At 35.5% G+C, this 18,694-nt stretch overlaps 1 protein-coding gene across 1 annotated transcript in view; it reads left to right on the top strand.

Moving 5' to 3' along the window:
* Window positions 1-214: 214 nt before the first annotated feature.
* The window catches only part of LOC134540973 (paraplegin), a 39,650-nt gene continuing 21,170 nt past the window's right edge, over window positions 215-18,694 (top strand). Inside the window, exons 1-7 of the mRNA XM_063384069.1 lie at window positions 215-585; window positions 3,862-4,146; window positions 6,457-6,594; window positions 9,005-9,238; window positions 11,635-11,799; window positions 14,203-14,354; window positions 15,096-15,318. Coding sequence (XP_063240139.1) covers window positions 415-585; window positions 3,862-4,146; window positions 6,457-6,594; window positions 9,005-9,238; window positions 11,635-11,799; window positions 14,203-14,354; window positions 15,096-15,318 — 1,368 coding nt within the window. The 5' untranslated portion in view covers window positions 215-414. The remainder of the gene's footprint in view (window positions 586-3,861; window positions 4,147-6,456; window positions 6,595-9,004; window positions 9,239-11,634; window positions 11,800-14,202; window positions 14,355-15,095; window positions 15,319-18,694) is intronic.

Raw genomic sequence — 18,694 nt, 5'->3', positions numbered from 1 at the left:
ATATGTGATTTATATTCTATAATATGATTTTTTTCATTATATTGAGTAACACAAACAAGCTGAGTTCTGTTAGTCAAATATGAGTTAAACATTTCCAATGATGTTTTTGTAATACCGTAATTTTTCATTTTATGTAATTCCGTAAATTTGGTCAGTGGCCTCTCTCGTTCGCGTGGGAAAGGCCACGGCGACCCGCGTGCATCTATGCGAGAACTGAAACTGCAGGAGTGTGGCAATTAAGATTATTTCAGCATGTAGGCATTTTTCGAAGAAGGCAACATCACCGCATGGATATCTTCTAACATAATTATAACGTTATCTTTGGAGACTTCGGATGTAAACAATTGTAGTGAAATGGTATAGACTTTGGGGTTGGTTACGTCATTTTCGGGAATTTACTGAAAATGATACACAATGAATGTCATAAAAGCGCAAAAGTATATTTTCAATGCTATCAAGGCCAGTACACTAGTGCCCAGTTACAGATCTAGACATGTTGCGTATAATATCACAGATACCTTAAGCGTTAATTGTAGAACGATGCACTGTGCTTGCAATAGAAGTTTCGGAAAACTAGAGCCAAAAGTGAGTATGTAATAATTAAAATTCATAATATTTCATTTTTATTTTGTGTAAAGGCCCCTACACATGATCAGTTCAAATTAACAGTCGGAACTGCCGTGTGTGTGTACAAGGACGGTGGACTGATCAGTCGTAGTGGGGACAGTCCAAACTGTCAGTTAAGACTGCTCGGTCTGATCTGAGCTCCTGGACTGATTGTGTGTTCAAAGGGCCTCAATCCAATCCAAACTGTCAGTTCAGGCTGAGCAGTTCGAACTGGGTGCTGGACTGATGTGTGGGGGCTCAAATGCCAAAGAATGGTTGAAATTTTGATGTGATAGGTGTTTCAGATGGTCCGTCGTGTCCGTGTACAATCGGTTCGATGGTCATGTGACCTGAAGTCATTCAGAAGGCCCAAAAAATTCCATCCACCCATTCCATCCCCTTCCTAAGCTGTAACTGTTGACAGACGTTGGATAAAATTATAACCTTCAAAATGTTAGCAACGTAATACCGGAGAGATTCTGAAGAGAACCACTTTTCCGTAAAAATATAATTCAAATTGAAAATCTTTTTCTTTTTTACTTTATAACATGTTTTCTAATTATTATCTAAGAGGGTGCTGTTATACTTCAAGTAGTTTATAAATTATATTTAGTGTAGCTAACCTAGCCTAACCGAACATTCTCACGATTTTACACTATTTTTAATGTACCTGACGTAACATAACTAACCTTTGAAAATGGTCAGTTACTGGTAAACTACTTGAATGTAATACAATTCCCTCTTAGATATTGATTAGAAAAAATATCATGATTTAAAGAACAGCATTTTGGAATTTTTTTTTTATAATTTTTATGGAAAAGTGATTGTCGTTCTGAATTATCAACTTACATTTCAACACATATTAAGTTTGATTATTGATTAAAAAAAACTGAGATGTACTGTGAAACTGAAATTATATAACTAAATATCAGAGTGTAAAAATATAGTTTAATGATTATAATTGTTTTAACTTTCATGATAATCCACGTATACAAGAGAATTTTTCATCACATTTCAAGCCTTCTAGTCTGTTGGCAGCATCAAAATGTAAAAGTATTCGGACAGACGTGCAGATCAGTTGAATGGCTTGACTTGTTGACAGACGGACAGGTGGCAGATGGACGGGTGACAGACAGACACGTTGGATTATTGGGACTCCAGCTTTAGCTACATTAAAAATACCATTAATTGGTGTAAACAGTTGGTTAGGTTAGGGACATTTAATATAATTGACATTCTTTTATGGAAAAGTAGTACTCAAAGAGTACTTACACTGGGATGTTACTGCCTAGAAAAGTTATTTCCTGTAAAATTCAACCTGGAAATGCTGTCAGAAACAATGTAGCTACAAAGTTTTCAACGTAGCTTACCAGACCCAAACTAAACCACAATGTGTATTACTGCTTCAAGCATCAGTAGTTGCACTACTCCACATTCACTTGACCCGTAAAAGTTTTACAGCAACGGAACTGTGAATTGCAAACTCTTATTGAATTTAAAAACACAAGCTACTTAGTAGGCCTGTTTCTGTATTTGATATTTCAAAAATGTACAAAAACATAAATTTATTTTCTTATTTAATTTAAAATACTTTAATTCAACTGTATTTGGAGTGTAGAGGATCAGTAGCAGGGATTTGTGGAAGAGGGGGCCAAAGGAAGCTACAAGAATATATTTTTTTAAAGGTCCTTTTTCTGGGGTTTGTGGTGGGGGTTGAAAAATGTTATCCTTCAAAATGCATTTTGAGGCTACCTAGGGAACCTTCATGATTTTAAAAGTATTAAATTCTTAAATAAAATAAGCCACATATGAAAGGTAGATACAGACTTAAAATACCGCAGCTTATGATCGTGTACTTATATGTGTTGAAAGAGAAAGCCTCTCTGAAATATAGTGTGTTTAGTGCCATAAATTGAACCATACATCAGTCTTTTTAAGCTGTTTAATTAGTTGCATAATTATTGTGAGAAAATAAGTTTTAGAGTGGGGGTCATGGCCCCTCCCTAATTATGCCCTTGCTGTTCAGTTTTAATTTCTGTCACTATGGAAATAGAGGTTAGGTAATTGTTCCATGATATAAAAGTTTCAGTATGTTAATGGACTGGATATAACAAGAGACACTGTATTTCAACATGTGCACAGTCATCAGTAGAATTTTTACAGGTGACTGACAAAATATGTATTCTGAAAATTTTTCAGCAGGTAGCTATTGTAAAGAACAAACAAGCAATAAGCAGTTTGCAACCACTGAAAAATAAAGTCCCTAAATCTGCGAAACATCCTTTTTTATAGTTCTGTTGTATTTATGACTGTTTACGTGAAATATGTATTGCCGTTGCACAATACCACTTATAAGCCTACCTATTTGTTAAAATTTGAATTTTAAACTATCATAAAAATGTAAGGAATCTGCCAATCAAACCCTCAAATACAATCAAATTCTTAGTATTCACATGATTCAGCATTGGAGGAAAAAGATTTAAGAAAAATGAGCGAAAAATATACTGTAATTAAAAAATTCAACACTAATAACCTCTGAAATTTACTAGGTCAGTTTTTGACGTGATAACGTCTTATAAATCGATGAACGCCGGCTGCACGCACGAAAAATTGTCACGTTTCGCCTGAGTCGAGTGTGCAAGAACCGGCCAACCACCGTGCGAGAAAATCTTCTATAGTATCAAACAGGTTAAGGCGGGCTTTTTAACTAATTGTTCGTGATTATATTTAAGTAAATTATTTAAATTAAATTTTTAAAAACTGTAAATAATATTTGAAAATTAAAAAGTATGCAATTTTTCATAAATATTTTCTTATGACCTTATCATGTAAAATTATCATCCGTAAACCAACTTTACAGACAACCCCCTTTTATCTTTATACCTATTCTGTTACCATTCTCCAAGATATTTTACTTTTAAAATATAATTATAAAAATAATTTTTAATATGTATTGATTCTGGAAACTTATTTCATGAATAAAACATATAAAGGGTTAATGTTTCAGCACAATAGTTAATTTTTTTTTTTGTTGTGCATTATTTTATTTTGGAGCCTTGAGACCTAGATTCAGATTGGAGGGGTATGTTCAAATTACTCTTTGGGATTCTAATTTATACTCGGATTCAAGAAAATTGGGATTCGACACATCACTATAAATGTTTTTTTATAATGTTTTTTTATTTATTTATTTTTTAAGTAACTGCAGTCAAATTTTAATGTTCTCTCTACATTTGCGAGTGCGTGGTCTTCCAGGTGCAGAAAGAGATAAGACGGGAATACCGAGCGGTGCTGCAGATGCTACACCGCTCGGGCTTAAGAAACGCCGGCCAGCTTGGGGTCCACTCGAGGGCCCTCCACTCGTCCCCGCCGAGCACCCAGCAGCGCCCCGGCAAGGACGACGACAAGAAGCCAGGGAAGGAGAACGAAGACGATGACAAAATTTCGTCGCTCTTGGCCAAAGCTTTCTTGTGGATGCTGACGGCATACATGCTCATTGCGATAGTGTCGCTTCTTTTTCCCAGTAGCAATCAACCCGAGGTAAATTGTACGTTGATGTTTGAAAATTTTGATGCGTTTTGTGCCGACCTTGACTTGTATTGCTTGTTAAATAGCTTGCAGTTTTAAATAATTCTTCCTCATTGCATGAATCATTCATTTTCAAAGAAGGTTTTGGATGTTTTCGTTTGTTTACTATTCATATTCCACATATTAACTCCCACATAATTGACTTTGGATGTATTATTTTTATCATTAATCCATATTTACTCCCTTTTCACTACTTCAGGAGTAGAATTTCATTTTATACACACACACACACACACACACACACACACACACACACCCACACCCACACCCACACAGACACACATACACACACACATACACACATACATTTACATTTACAACCTACACATACACCAATTCGTCACTTAGCACAATTCTTAAAAATATTTGCGTTATTTGAAATTGTGTATTCTGAAGCATTAGTTGCCATAAATAACTAGGCTAATTTACTTAACGTGTTCCAAAATGTGTCGGTAAATATTCTTTACGTAATATAAATTCATAGAATAACACTCAACTATAAATATGTCACACCATATATTTTTATAAGCCTACCATCGAATACATTGTGTGACAAATACGACACAGCATAATGATAGATTGGAGGTTATGTATGTACGAGGGTTATTTTTTTTTCAACCTCCGATCGGCTGTAATAAAAAAACGGGAATGAATTGGGAAATTATTTTAATGTCAAAAGAAACGTACATCTTTACTCTATTTTTCCACTTAATCACCGTGCAGATTGAGGCATTTGTCGTACCGATGCACCAGCTTTCCAATACCCTCTGCATAAAATGATACCTCTTGCCTATTCAGCAACGTTTTAACAGTGCCCTGCAGTGTGATTACAGTTTCATTTCTTCATGGCATGCCCATTAATCGATACCCTAATCGCTCGTACACGAATCGACACGTCTCGTAGTGTTTACGCCCTTCCACCAACCATGTGGAGCAGCCAACTCACACCTCAGTTGAAGCTTGGTTATGGGAATGTCAACATGGCTGCAACGATAAACTGTACGGCGAAATGCGAGCTGCGTGGACTCATCGGTTTCTTACAGGCAGAAGGGCACACCAATGATGAACTGCAGAGCACTGTTAAATCGTGGCTGAATAGGCAGGAGACATCATTTTATGCAGAGGGTATTGGAAAGCTGGTGCATTGGTACGACAAATGCCTGAATCTGCACGGTGATTATGTGGAAAAATAGAGTAAAGATGTACGTTTCTTTTGACATTAAAATAATTTCCCAATTCATTCCCGTTTTTTTATTACAGCCGATCGGAGGTTGAAAAAAAAATAACCCTCGTACTTATTGTCATTCAGCTGATTATCTTGTCCGCCTGGGCGTGACTTTCAACTCACATTGCATACCTTTCCACGAACTTTCCAAACCATCCTTTACCGGCAGTGAAACTAATATTTCTGTCCAGATATTTAGGTACATTTTAATTTTTCTAAATAAAGAGCTTATTCGCATATCACCGCTTGGTTCACACCATCTATATATAAATGTGAGGAAAAATGGGTACCAGACTAAAAAAATTTGTCTATCTGAATACTGTGTAGAAATGTTTAGGGACAAGATTATACGGTGCATTGCGACAAAATGTAAATAACTCTGCATAGCACGTCAATACATCATTTAACACCAAAATGCTAGTTAATACACCATAATGCACCGAAATGCAAGTAAAAAACATTAAATCAATCAGAATTTTTAATCGAAAATTAAATAATATCATTAAATGACAACAATTTAGTATATTAAATTCTATTAATGTAGTTTATTTAGCATGAAGTTTATACAAAAATGTTAATATTTAATAGATTGGGGGGAAATAATCACTTTTTTTTTTTTTTTTTTAACTTTTAACTGTAATTACCAATCAATTTTTAAATTTTGTGCTGGTACATTTTTTAAACACAAAAATATTTCCATCTCTCTTTATTGTCCCAAGTAGTGAAACATGTGTATTACAAATAATTACATAAATTTTAAAAGTGCATCACATGTCAGTCAGAATGATGCTGTTTTTATGAAACATTGAAGTGTCATATCAATATGAAAAACTGAATTCATAATAAGTTAAAAAGTGACACTATTAACTCCTGTTTAAAAAACTATAAAATAGTGTTTTTAAGCATTCGTTATCAATCTTGTGTTTGGCGGAGGATGCTTAAGTCAGTGTGATTTTATAAAATGTGTTTAATTCACCACATAATTCTATTTAGTAGTTTTAATAGTTGCACATTGTATATGACCTTCATGGTTCTAGGTGATTCGCTATGTTTCTTGGAATGAGTTTGTGCACCACATGTTGGCCAAGGGGGAAGTGGAAGAAGTTATAGTTCGTCCAGACGTTGACATTGTAACCATAATACTACACGAAGGTGCTGTTATAAAAGGTAAAAAAGTAAGTATTACTAATATTTTTATGGTAATTTACTTCGATAAATATGAATTATGAAAAAAAATATCACAAATGAGTTAGTTGTTGATGCTTAGTGTTTTGAAAAATTGAAATTATATTTACTACCTATATGTTATGTTTTACATTTATACAGTTACGACAGTAGCTTTAAGGACGTGACGCGACTTCAGAATATTGCGTTACTGTCAAAATTGCGTTACTGTTTGATAACCGCAAAACAAACCGAAACAAGCAACTAGATACTATATAACATTTCTTGCACTTGTGTTCGTTCTACATTTACAACAGCATCAAAATTTATAGTAGTTTTTAATTAACTTTTTTTTTTAGAAAATTATGTTTTACTATCTTATAACCTGTGGGTTTACTGGTGGCAACCTCAGTGTATTGCTGATATTGGACCACTGTCAGACATTTTTGTGAATATTTCCAATATTGTGTGAGATATATTTAAGATTTCATTCATATCAAAACCATATTAGGTTGAAATTTGTAATGTCGTAAGAAGTACCTCAAGAATCGACAAGTAGTGTCCTGCCTGAGGCAGGGTCTGCATGGATGGAACAAGGATAACACTCGCAGGAGCCGGCTGCCCTATCCGAGCAAGAAGGCATGAGGCATGAGGATAGATGAAATAGGGTATGAATCGGTGGGGGAAATGGGAGTACCCTGAGAAAACCCACAGGCTGTCACATAGTCTGCCACATTTCCCACTTGTGAAAATCTGGGTTTGACTCTGCCGGGATTCAAACTCTGGTTGCCTTGAACTTAAAATGGAAGGGGAGGGGATGTGTGTGAATGTTCTAACCACTTGACCATGGTGGCTCTTACTGTTGTAAGAAGTAATATTGATTATTTTCAAATGTAGCTTAAGAATGCAGATTTTATAACTCTGGTTTTAGTGTGTTCAGAGATGATATCTCACTTATCTTTATTTTTATTCCATATTATGTGATAGACTACTTTGAAATTCATGAAGGACGTGTATATTTAACTTTAATTTATATTTTGACATCTCTGAATTTTTCACCTTTATTTAATTTGATTATATGCACAGAAATATTAAATTTGATTTGGTTGTATGCACAGAATGATTAAAATTTACTTCCCCCTTTTTCATGTCATTACATAGGTACTACATACACCTACATTATTTTAAGATTTTTGAAACAATCACGTCTTCATTTGAAATGTATTATACAGGTATAAAATTTTCTTATCATACTTATAAGTGATTATTATTTATGCTGAGTACTAATGAAACAAATTTCTCAAAAAATATTCACCCTCCCACTTGATTGGATTCGTTACTTTTCACCCTCTTTTGAAGGTTATTCTTTCTCAGTTCTACATTATTCGGTTTATTAGCTCCCACTTAATTTGCTTTGAAAATTATATTTTTATTATTAAAACAAATTTATTTGATTCAAGTGTAAAATTCAAGTGTGAATACCAAATTAAAAAAAAAATTAAATTTTCCTAAAATGAATGCTTTTCGTATAATTATCACCCTCGACCCTCTAAATTATTTTAAAGAATTTTGCATTAAATTTTTTGTAATTATAAGTTTAGTTACAACATGAGAACACATAAATCCGCTCGTTACTGAGGTTAGATATTTAGGCGAGTGTATGGAAATGCATGAAAGTGTCAAGAGTGCTATAATGAAAATGTGACATCAATCATTGCTTGCTGTCATCTGTGTTTTTCTTTGGCAAGCAATTTGATAACTATAGCGCATCTCATCCTTATATCACAGTTTGCATTTAAAGGGCATGTACTTTCTCTTTCCAATGCACAATTTCTGCTATTAGCTCTGGCCATGTTTCGGTGTGCTCTGTTGCCAGATACAAACCATACACAACTTTGTGTAATGTAATGATAATGACAATTGGTTTAATGTATTGGAAAATATTGTATTTTATAAGGTTAAATTTAAAATGAAAATTGTGGAAACACATTTTCCTGTTAAGAAGTTTGCACATACGTGGTGGAATGCCGTGTTTTAATAGTAACTGTTACATATAGTTCCTCCTGTGAATTAATAATTGGTGTTTAGCATTTAATTATTTTTTTCTGTCAGTCGTCTACAACTGTAACGGTACTATTTTAGAAATACTGTATAATAAAAATCGAAAATAGTTTAACTAAAAAATATATATTGAAACTTAAATCAACGATGGTCGACAGAGTAAGAATTTTAGTTTTAGTAACCCAGGTGGTATCAATCTGGCAACAGTGTAAGCGTGAAACAGACTTTAATCAAGTACTAAATGATTGTTTTTATTGTAACAAATAAGGAAAAGAAAAACCTGCAGGAAGTCTTGACAGTCGTCTGACTCTCAGCGTCTGCCGGCTGTACTGCAGTTGTGTTGTGGTGTTGGACGCGCAGATCGACCACAGGACCTTCCACATGAACATCGTGGACATCAACCGCTTCGAGGAGAAGCTGCGGCAGGCGGAGCGCAAGCTGGGCGTCTCGGCGGACAACGGCGTGCCCGTCATCTACGAGCGCAGCTCGGACACGGCGGGCAAGCTGCTGGCGTCGCTGATCGTCGTGGGGCTGCTGCTGTCGCTGCTGTCTCGCAGCAAGAGCATCCGGCCCCCCATCAGCATGGACACCTTCGTGAGTCGCGCTCCCGGGGACACCCGCAGGGTGTGCGGCCCCCGAGACAGGGATCTGAGAGGCAATTCTGTAGAAGTTGGGATGGAAATAATTTTTTTAAGGCAGTAAACTTTGTTTCATGATGGTTTTGTGAAGAAGTTGAGAACTGTGTTGCAGTGGAAAGATGACGGCCGTTGCGAGTTGAGGGATTTCCGTGAAGTATTAATAATAGTTCATGTCCGAGGGACATCATTTTTCAGCGTGAAATATTTTTTGTATTGATTTTATGTAATTAGAACAGTATTTTTCAAACCCAACTATTTCTTCAAGTCTTTATGTATGCGCAATCTAGATGACTTTAGAGCTAGCCAGAGGTCGGGATTGTTACAACAGAGAAATTTTTTTTTAATATAGTTTTGTCTGGGAGTGTTTTTGGTGTCACATAGGGCTCTTTAGGTGGGAAGATAGAACCGAAAGACATATTGGTTTCCACAGTTTTCATGCCATAGCATAGGAAGTTAAAGTTGGTGAAGGAAAGTCAGGGACTTTACTATAAATACCGGAAAAGGGCATATGAAAAGGAACACAGCTCAACAGAGCAAAACCTCATGAAATGTCAACAAAATTAAATGGTAATACTCTAGGGCAACGCATGGAGACTCGTCATGGCACATAGAAATAAGGCTGTCTAAAACACATCGAGGTCCGCAGGCGAAACTATGTTAAGACCAGACTTAATTTGGAAGGTGGTGGACCAAAGAAAGAATTTGGAAAAAATGGAAACAAAACTTGCGATTACATTTCCTCTCCTGCTATGACCACCACTTACCATGCAAGCAACGTTCATGACTTACCTCAGTTACGTCCCTAGCGCCACCGCACTACTAGCTCTAGCAACGACTGAAACAATGATAATGCATATCCCAGGGGTTACAAGCATATTTAAGCCCTGCCAAAAGTTGATGTGCGCATGCATGACATCGGAGGTGGGGCAAATAGGGGAAGGAGTGGAGGAGCTGGAAAAATTTGTGGAAGGAGAAGAGGGGAAACACAAGGAGGTGAAATATCATGGAGGACATATCTCGCCATCTTCGTTTGTCTGCACCCAGTGCAAAATTTACCCTGTTAAAAACTGTTTCGACATAAGTTATGAGAAGAATTATTTTCCCCCAAAATTATAGCATTTTGATTTTATTTTGAAATGTTATCACTGGTAGTTATTTATGATTGTGTATTAAAAATATTTGGTCACAGTAACTAATAATTTAGTGCTGGGTAGAGATTCCAAAGCTTTTGAAAAACAAATGTAACAAACATTAACACAAAAACTACAACACTTTCTGGATTTTGGTTTTGTGATTCTGAACCATACTGGCCTCGCCTATCAACTGTTTTTGGCTTGATGTATGTAATAAAAATCACCTTTTTATAAAAATAATTTTGAAAAATTTGATTAAAATATCTTCAAAAAGTCCTGAAATTCGTTCACTGGGTATTTATAGACTCCCTATAACTTTATCACAATATTATTATACGTAATTTAAACATTTATTTATGTTATGTTTTATAAAAGTCATTTGTTTTAATTTTTCTTCACAATTTAAAATATTTTATGTTTAGGATAAAAATTAGTTTTCTTACTCAGAAATAAATATAAAATCAAAAGAAGATGTTTACTATGTGTGCCTCAAATTACGCAGACTGTTGATTACAAAAATACATATAAATATGTAGAAAAAATTACTAATTTTTGTATTTTGGTAACTCCCAAAAATTAACCTGTGTAGCTAAGTTGCATCAGTAGACATAGAACTTAAGCTTTAAGTAATTAATGTTGCAAGTGATAAAGAAGTTCAGACCTTATTTCCTATTTAGTTTTTTTTTTGCAAAAAATATCTTTTTTTTTTTTGTAATGGTTAGTGAAGTTAGACATTTCATTTCGAAGTGAAGTTGAAGCAAGCATTGCTAAAACATATTTTGTTATATTGAAATTTTAATCCAAGTTTTTTTACAAATAGTCATATGCACATCACAAATGAAATTTGTACTTTTTATTTAAAAATTTTTTTTATGTACATATCTCAGTGGCACTAAACCTGTAGGGCAATTATGGAGAAAAGTGGTTGTTTGTTTGTTTTTGAAATTGTCCTACAGGCTAAAGTATTTTTAATATCTGGACCCCACCCCCTCTACCTTAAAAATTGTGCCGTTAAATAATACTTGAACAGTGAATTTAACAAACTTTACTATGTTTAAACCAAGATCAAAATAAAAATTAATTTTGTTGCTGAAGTCTAATGTCAGAAAATATAATATAGTGACTTAGTACTTGGAAGCTTAACAAACCCTAGTTTTGACGCGTGTTTCTGTGCAAGTGTGCGGTAGGACTGAGGAGAACGGTGGTGATGTCCTGGTAGACGCAAATGGGGCGTGCCAAGTTCACGCTGGTGGACCCGCTGACGGGCCCCGGGAAGGGGGTGCGCTTCTCCGACGTGGCCGGCCTGATGGAGGCCAAGCAGGAGGTGATGGAGTTCGTGGACTACCTCAAGCGGCCGGAGCACTACAAGAAGCTGGGAGCCAAGGTCCGAGGTCGTCCGCGGGTCGCATGGTCATGAGGTTGTGATCAGTAGGCCTGTGCTGATACTCAAATTTCAAATACGAATATGAATAATAAATATATTTGTATTCAATTCTACCTTAAATACTAACTATTCGAAATAACGAATATTCGTTTGGGTACGAATACTTGACATAGCATACCGCATGAGTCTGTCATATACCAACGTTCACTGCTCATATTAAGTCATTTGCACTATATAAATAAATACCCTCATTAATACAAACATGAAGGGACCATAATTTGGTCACTTTGCAATGATTTAATGTGTACTAACCAAACTATTACAAAATTAATTACAATTTTCATATAATTTCTAAAAACAATTAAAGTAAAATTAAAAAAATTTGCACACAATTTTATACTGTACCAAATGTTAATTGCAAAGTAAAATTTTAGGATGGATACCCTTTAGCTCAAAATTTTTTCTACTTTATTACATTTGAAAGGATTTAATAAATAAGAATAAAGCAAAGTTTCAGAAATTACCTACAAAAAACCCTACTAACATAAGTTTCAGTAAAATTTCGAAGCTTTTTCTCCAACCTACAATGAACCAAAGCAATGTCATCAATATTATGTTTAATACATTAACCACCCTTTACTACATGTAATTAATTACCCTTGGAACAAAAACAACTGTACATTACATAACAACCATATTTTTGTATCAAACCTATTAGTAGTTAGCACTGTAATGCCTATTTCATTTAGTGTATAGGGACTGTGAAAACACTTTGTATTAGTGTGAGTTTTCGTATTAACAGTGTTTTTATTAATGAGGTTTCACTGTGGTAGATATATTTTATATTATATTGAATTTTGCTGTTATCAGGGTTGGAAAAAAAAAAGTTTTTTTTTTTTTCAAAACATACACCCTGTTTGTTTTGTCTAAACAAGGTTTTTGTTGGTTTAAACCAGCTTCTTTTATTACAGTAGTTCTTTTGGTTCTCAGCAAGTACAAGTGAAAGCCATACACCATCCTGCTTTCTGCCAGTCACGTTGAACCAAAAAACTTATAATATGAAATATCTGACATCCAGCAAATCATCACATCTGACTGGGACTTAACCACAGAAAGGGTATTTCCCCACAGGAGGAGGATTCTCCATAGAATGGTGTTTCCCACATATTGAGGGTTACACTACAGTCTGGGATTTCCCAAAGAAAAAAAATTTTGTTTTTAAATGGTATATTTAATTATTTCCTCTTGTTTTTTACATTATGACTACATATCACAAATTAATTAAATTTTTTATGAGTTTTTAGCTGGGTATAATTTTCAACTTTTTTAGATAGTTAAAATGATAAGATCTTGATTATTACGCTGTTTATCGTATAATCGTCGCACACACAATTGTCGCACCAATATTTTAGACAGTCAAAATTTGGATTAATAAACCTCTCGCGAAAACGTCTCATGATGTTTTTGGTCCCGCTATTAGATTCCGAGCGCTTTGTGTAGGTATTTTTTCCGTATTAAAACAATGTATTTTAAAGTAGAAATCTAATATTTATTCATACATTACCACTTATTTAATTAATGGAAATACAAAGTTGTTTGACGTGTAAATTTTCTTTTAAAGACGTTCTTTAACGTCTTTAAAAATGTAGCCAGCGCTAGTTGGCATCATTCATGTTTGGTTATGTTGCTTCCCTTATAGAGCGCGCACTTGTAGTCAAATATCAATATCTCGCCGTTTGCATGCAATGCGCGCTCTCTGTCGAGTGCCGAGTTAAATACATTTGAGAGCCTACACTCTTTCGTGGTAAGTGTGTACTACGACAATAGTTATGCGTTAGTTAAGGCTCACTTTTGGGTCACAGATTATTTTTTTCTATTTGAAGTTGAAGAAAGGTTTTTGTTGCATGACTTATTATTCAAATTATTTGGCGTGCTTTTGTATACTATACTTTTTAAATAAACGTACTGTCAATGAATGGGTTTCGTTTTTATGAATAACTTTACCTAACAAAAAATTTTTTTTTCTAATAAAAGTCACACCCATACTTTTCAAACTTGGTTTTAGAATAAAATGTGTGACGATTATGCGATAAATCATGGTATATAATATTTTGTTCATGTAAATCACAAGATCACTAATGAGCAAACTATTGTTATTACAGTGGAATTAGATTCTTTCATTAAAAATATTAAGAGATTCTATTAAAAAAAAACGATATTTAAAATATTATTTTTTTTAATAAAAATATTTTGGTTGATAAAAAACGTGGTTTAAATCAGCCAACCCTTGCTATTATACATAAATAAATTACTCTTTGATATCAAAATGTTGTGAGCAGTCCTGAGATTGGTTCACCTGGGGTCAGGTTGTCGCTCCTCCTCCACGGCGATGTGTTGCGACAGGTCCCCAAAGGCGCGCTGCTCCTGGGCCCGCCCGGCTGCGGCAAGACCATGCTGGCCAAGGCCGTGGCCACCGAGTCCAACGTGCCGTTCCTCTCCATGAACGGCTCCGAGTTCATCGAGATGATCGGCGGCCTGGGCGCTGCGCGGGTCAGGTGCGTGTGCGCGGTGCCGGCCTGTGAGCACAGTGTCCTGGGGCCCGCCACATTCTGTAATCTGGCACCGATCGAGAGACACTCGCGTTCAGATTTTTTTTTGGGCGGATTTCGGCCGTTGGCCTTGGCTGCCTGTAGGCCCTTTCGAAGCTTCGATTAAGCGAATCGATCGAAGCTCGTTTTACCGTATTTACCCGCCTATGGGTCGCACATTTATGCCAATTTTTAGTTTAAATAATGTAGTGCGATCCTTATGCAAGTTTTTTACTTTGGGTTAAATAATAATAACTCACTGTGGGATTGAACATGTGTCCAAATAACTAGCCTATGTTTGTTTTAATGAATATAACACTATGAATAATTATAATTTATTTAATCAAACATAATGCATTCTCATTTCGAATGATGTTTGTAGCAGTGGGCAGGAATTATGCTATTTTACAATCTTGCCCCTACTTATTTTCAATGTCATTGATGGCTAAGTTCACTCTCTCTGAGGGGCAGATATCATTCAAACTAACCTGAGGCCCAGACACACATGAGTAAATATTACATACCTACATTTAAAACAACATATTTTGGGTTTATCGCACCATATAATCTTGTCCCTAAACAAATGTAATGAAATTTAATTGAAGTTCATGAAAATGTCTAGAAATCTTTTTGCCATGTACTTGTAGATACAGAGGTATTCATTCTCTTGGATGAACTAAAAGGTTTCTGGTCAAACACCCCCTCCAGGGACCTGTTCAGAGAGGCGAAGAAGCGATCACCGTGCATCATCTACATCGACGAGATCGACGCCATCGGGCGGAAGCGCGGCGGGGGGGCCGGCCAGGCAGACGGGTCGTCCGGCGAGACGGAGCAGACGCTCAACCAGTTGCTGGTCGAGCTGGATGGGATGGTGACCAAGGAAGGCGTCATCATGCTGGCGTCCACCAATCGAGCAGACGTCCTCGACAAGGTAAAACTGTTACGTGGTGGTGAGAGACAAGACCTTATTTTTTTCATTTTTACCTCAATTTTGTTATTAATTTTATGTTTTATTAATGTTGTGCAATCTATCTATAAAAATGGATGTTAGTATTCATGATGTCGATAAACTCCGCCACCGTTTGACCAATCACCATTAGGCATATGCGAATATTAAATTTTCTTTGCGATTCGACGTGCGAAGCAAATAGTAACTATTTGTGCGAAGTCGAATTGAATGCGAATATGTAGTTGCATTTTACAAGCAAAAAAATTTTCTTAATTGTTTTTATCTCAACTCGCCAACCCCATTAATAAAGTGCCCCACGTTAAAAAGAAATTGCAGCTTTAATCTGTTTTATTTAAAAACGTAAAACAAACTATTTTGAAAAAATCCTTATATGTATTTAAAATTAAATTATAGTTTTATAAACACACACACTATCACACAACATAAATTGAAGTACTGTTCTTTTGAGCCTTCAAAAATTTTTCATTGTTATAAGTATAATATAATGAACTCTTTAATACACGGAAAAATTATTGAACTCCAATGTCCATTTGGGGCAAGAAAAAAAAACAAAAACTATTTAAAAATATACACAATCAAAACACCATTTAAATCTATTCGTATATAAAACATTTAAACACTAGGCTCTAGTTATAGCATGTCAGCAGTTTATCTTTTACTTTAAGTTGGCATGTAAAAACACAAATTGCTCTACATGCTGAGGAAGCAAGTTTTCTCTTTGTGTTGAAACCACATTTCCAGCTGCTGATAAGAGATGCTCTGTATTTACTTGTGTGGCAGGAACCCCCATATACTTAAGAGCTACTTTGGATAAATATCGGTACTTTGTGCCTTCATTTTTCCACCAATACAATGGATTCTCATGACTGCTGATGCGGGGTTCTTTTGAGTACCGTCGTACCTCTTCTCTCCTTCATCATAATCTTTATTGTCTTGCGCTGGAATATTATCCAAGACAGCCCATACTTTTAATTTCCGACAAAAGATTGGCTTCTGATTCCATTGTTGATAGAAGAACACCTTTAAATCTGGGATCTACCAATATTGCAGCATGTTGTAGAGGCTCTTGCATGTAGTTTGGAAACCTTGACTTAAGGTTTTTATGCAACGCTCTTGCAAGTGTCACTCCATCTTTTTGGCAGCAATGTGCGATTTGAGGTTACATAGAAGACAGTGAAGTACTGGAATGATCATAGACAATGTTGGGTAAGTGTTTCCACTCATTTCTTCTGTGGTCTCTGCAAGTGGTTGTAAAACTTGAACAAAGTTCTCAGCATGTTTCCATTCCACTGCGGTCAGCATGTCTGTTTCACCAGAGTTCACGTGGTCGGCAACAAGAGCAGGTTTCATTTCCAGCAGTCTCTTGAACATTTGGTACTCTGAGCACCAACGAGTATCAGCATGCTGAATTACCTCTAGTTCAGGCATGTTCAACTGCTCCTGGAGTGTGTGTAGTCTTTTCCTAGCACGAGTACTTCTTCGGTAATGACCAACTATACTCCTGGCCTTAATAAAAAGTGTGGTTGAACCTGGGCAATCATTCTTGCTGTTTTCAATTGCAATTTGAAGTGTATGAGCAAAACATGATCTTGAACCATCTCTAAATAATGACGCAGAAGCCTGTCTGAAATCATGGGCATTGTCAGTGATACAGAATAATGGTATAGGTGACACTGCTGGGTCGATTCCCCAGTCAATGAGAACATTTTTTAGGGTAGCAGCCACATGAACAGTTGTGTGGGATTTATTTACAACAATATTGCTCATTGCAAATTACATAGAAGTAAAGTCAGGTCGGAGATAATGGCAGGTAAGGCTGATGTAACTGTCTGTTGAACGTGAAGTCCAGCTATCAGATGTAAATGCTATGGATGATATTGTTGGTAAATCTTGTACAAGTATTTCCTTAGGGTTTGTTTTTTTTTCCTTCATAAAGAGCTGGAATGTAATGTTCATAGAATGTAGTTCTATATGGTACTGTATATGTAGGTGCAAAATTTTTGTGTCCCATTAACTCTTGAAACCCACACCCTTCTACAAACTCATAAGGCAAACGTTCTGTTGGCAACATTTTGGTAATTTGTTTTGTAATACTTTGTGCTTTAGGATCGGTTGGTGACATCTTCTGCGTACTTCTGAACATAGTCGATAAAGTAGACTGCAGCAATTGTGGTTTTTTCTTTGTAGAAGTTTCTTCAAGTTCCTGAATTTTTTCTTTATCTTTCAATAGCTCCTTGTAACACAGTGTGTTTTGCCTCCAAATGGTTCTGGAGTGTTGTAGTGCCTACAAGAAATATTTTTTTTTTATGTCATACTCATTTTCTTGAGTAAATGATTTCAATTGTACAATCAATATAACATTTAAAATTTACTAGATGTGTTTTTAAAATAGATAAAGTTATATTTTAAATATTTAAACTAGGGATGGGTCCGGTTCTCGGTTCTCGGTTCCTACGGTTCTCAGCATTTTAACCGGCACCGAGAACCCCAGCTAAAATGTCGGTGCCGGTACCGGTACCGGCAGTATAGCAAAACCCTTTACGAAAATAGTCCTTCACTATAACTTAACTTCAGCATGAAATGGCTCAACTCACGTCCAAACCACATATGAATTATTTTTTTGGACTTCCGTGGAATAATATTCATCTCTAACTATAAAATAAATAACACGTGAAAATATTTAATGTTCTCGCCACATCTGTAAACAAAGTACGTTTTACAATCAAAACATAACAGTTGAAGGTGCCATAGATGTAGTTCATAGAGGTGTGCAACTCTATGACGTGCCTCAGCAGAGATGTGAGAACAGAAAGACGCCATTTTTGTTTCAATTTGTTTTTAAAAATAGGCAGTTAATTGAGTCGTTGACACGTAAGGGTGACTGGTGTATTGCAAATTCCACAGAATATTTGTTTATTATAATTAATGATTGATTAAAAATTTTCCGTAATAATTTTCGGCGTTATAAAATTTTTTTGTGCAGTGCTTTGGAATGTAAGTTCACTGCATCTGCAGCCATCTAGTGTAATGGCTAGTAACTTTCTCATTTAGACAAACGGGATTTTTTTGAAGGGGGAAGTTACAAAATGCTTGTTGACACATGCAAAGTATAATTATTCTGGCCAAATAGAGCAAATTGTGTAAGAAATGGCATCAGAAGTGTGGCAGTAATTTACTGTTGACTGTGCAAAGATACTGAATTCAATGTAGGCAATAAGTTTGATGGACAATTTAATATTCTAATTCTTTGAAAGTTCACCATCATTGTATTTATTTCCATTATTGTAACTTTTTCTTTTTATTCCTATGTTTTAAAGTAGGGTTTAATTAATATAGT

This window comes from Bacillus rossius, chromosome 17, assembly GCF_032445375.1.
Source record: "Bacillus rossius redtenbacheri isolate Brsri chromosome 17, Brsri_v3, whole genome shotgun sequence".
Classification (NCBI taxonomy): Eukaryota; Metazoa; Arthropoda; class Insecta; order Phasmatodea; family Bacillidae; genus Bacillus; species Bacillus rossius.
The sequence above is the reverse complement of the archived record's forward strand: the minus strand, read 5'-3'. Positions and strand labels throughout refer to the sequence as shown.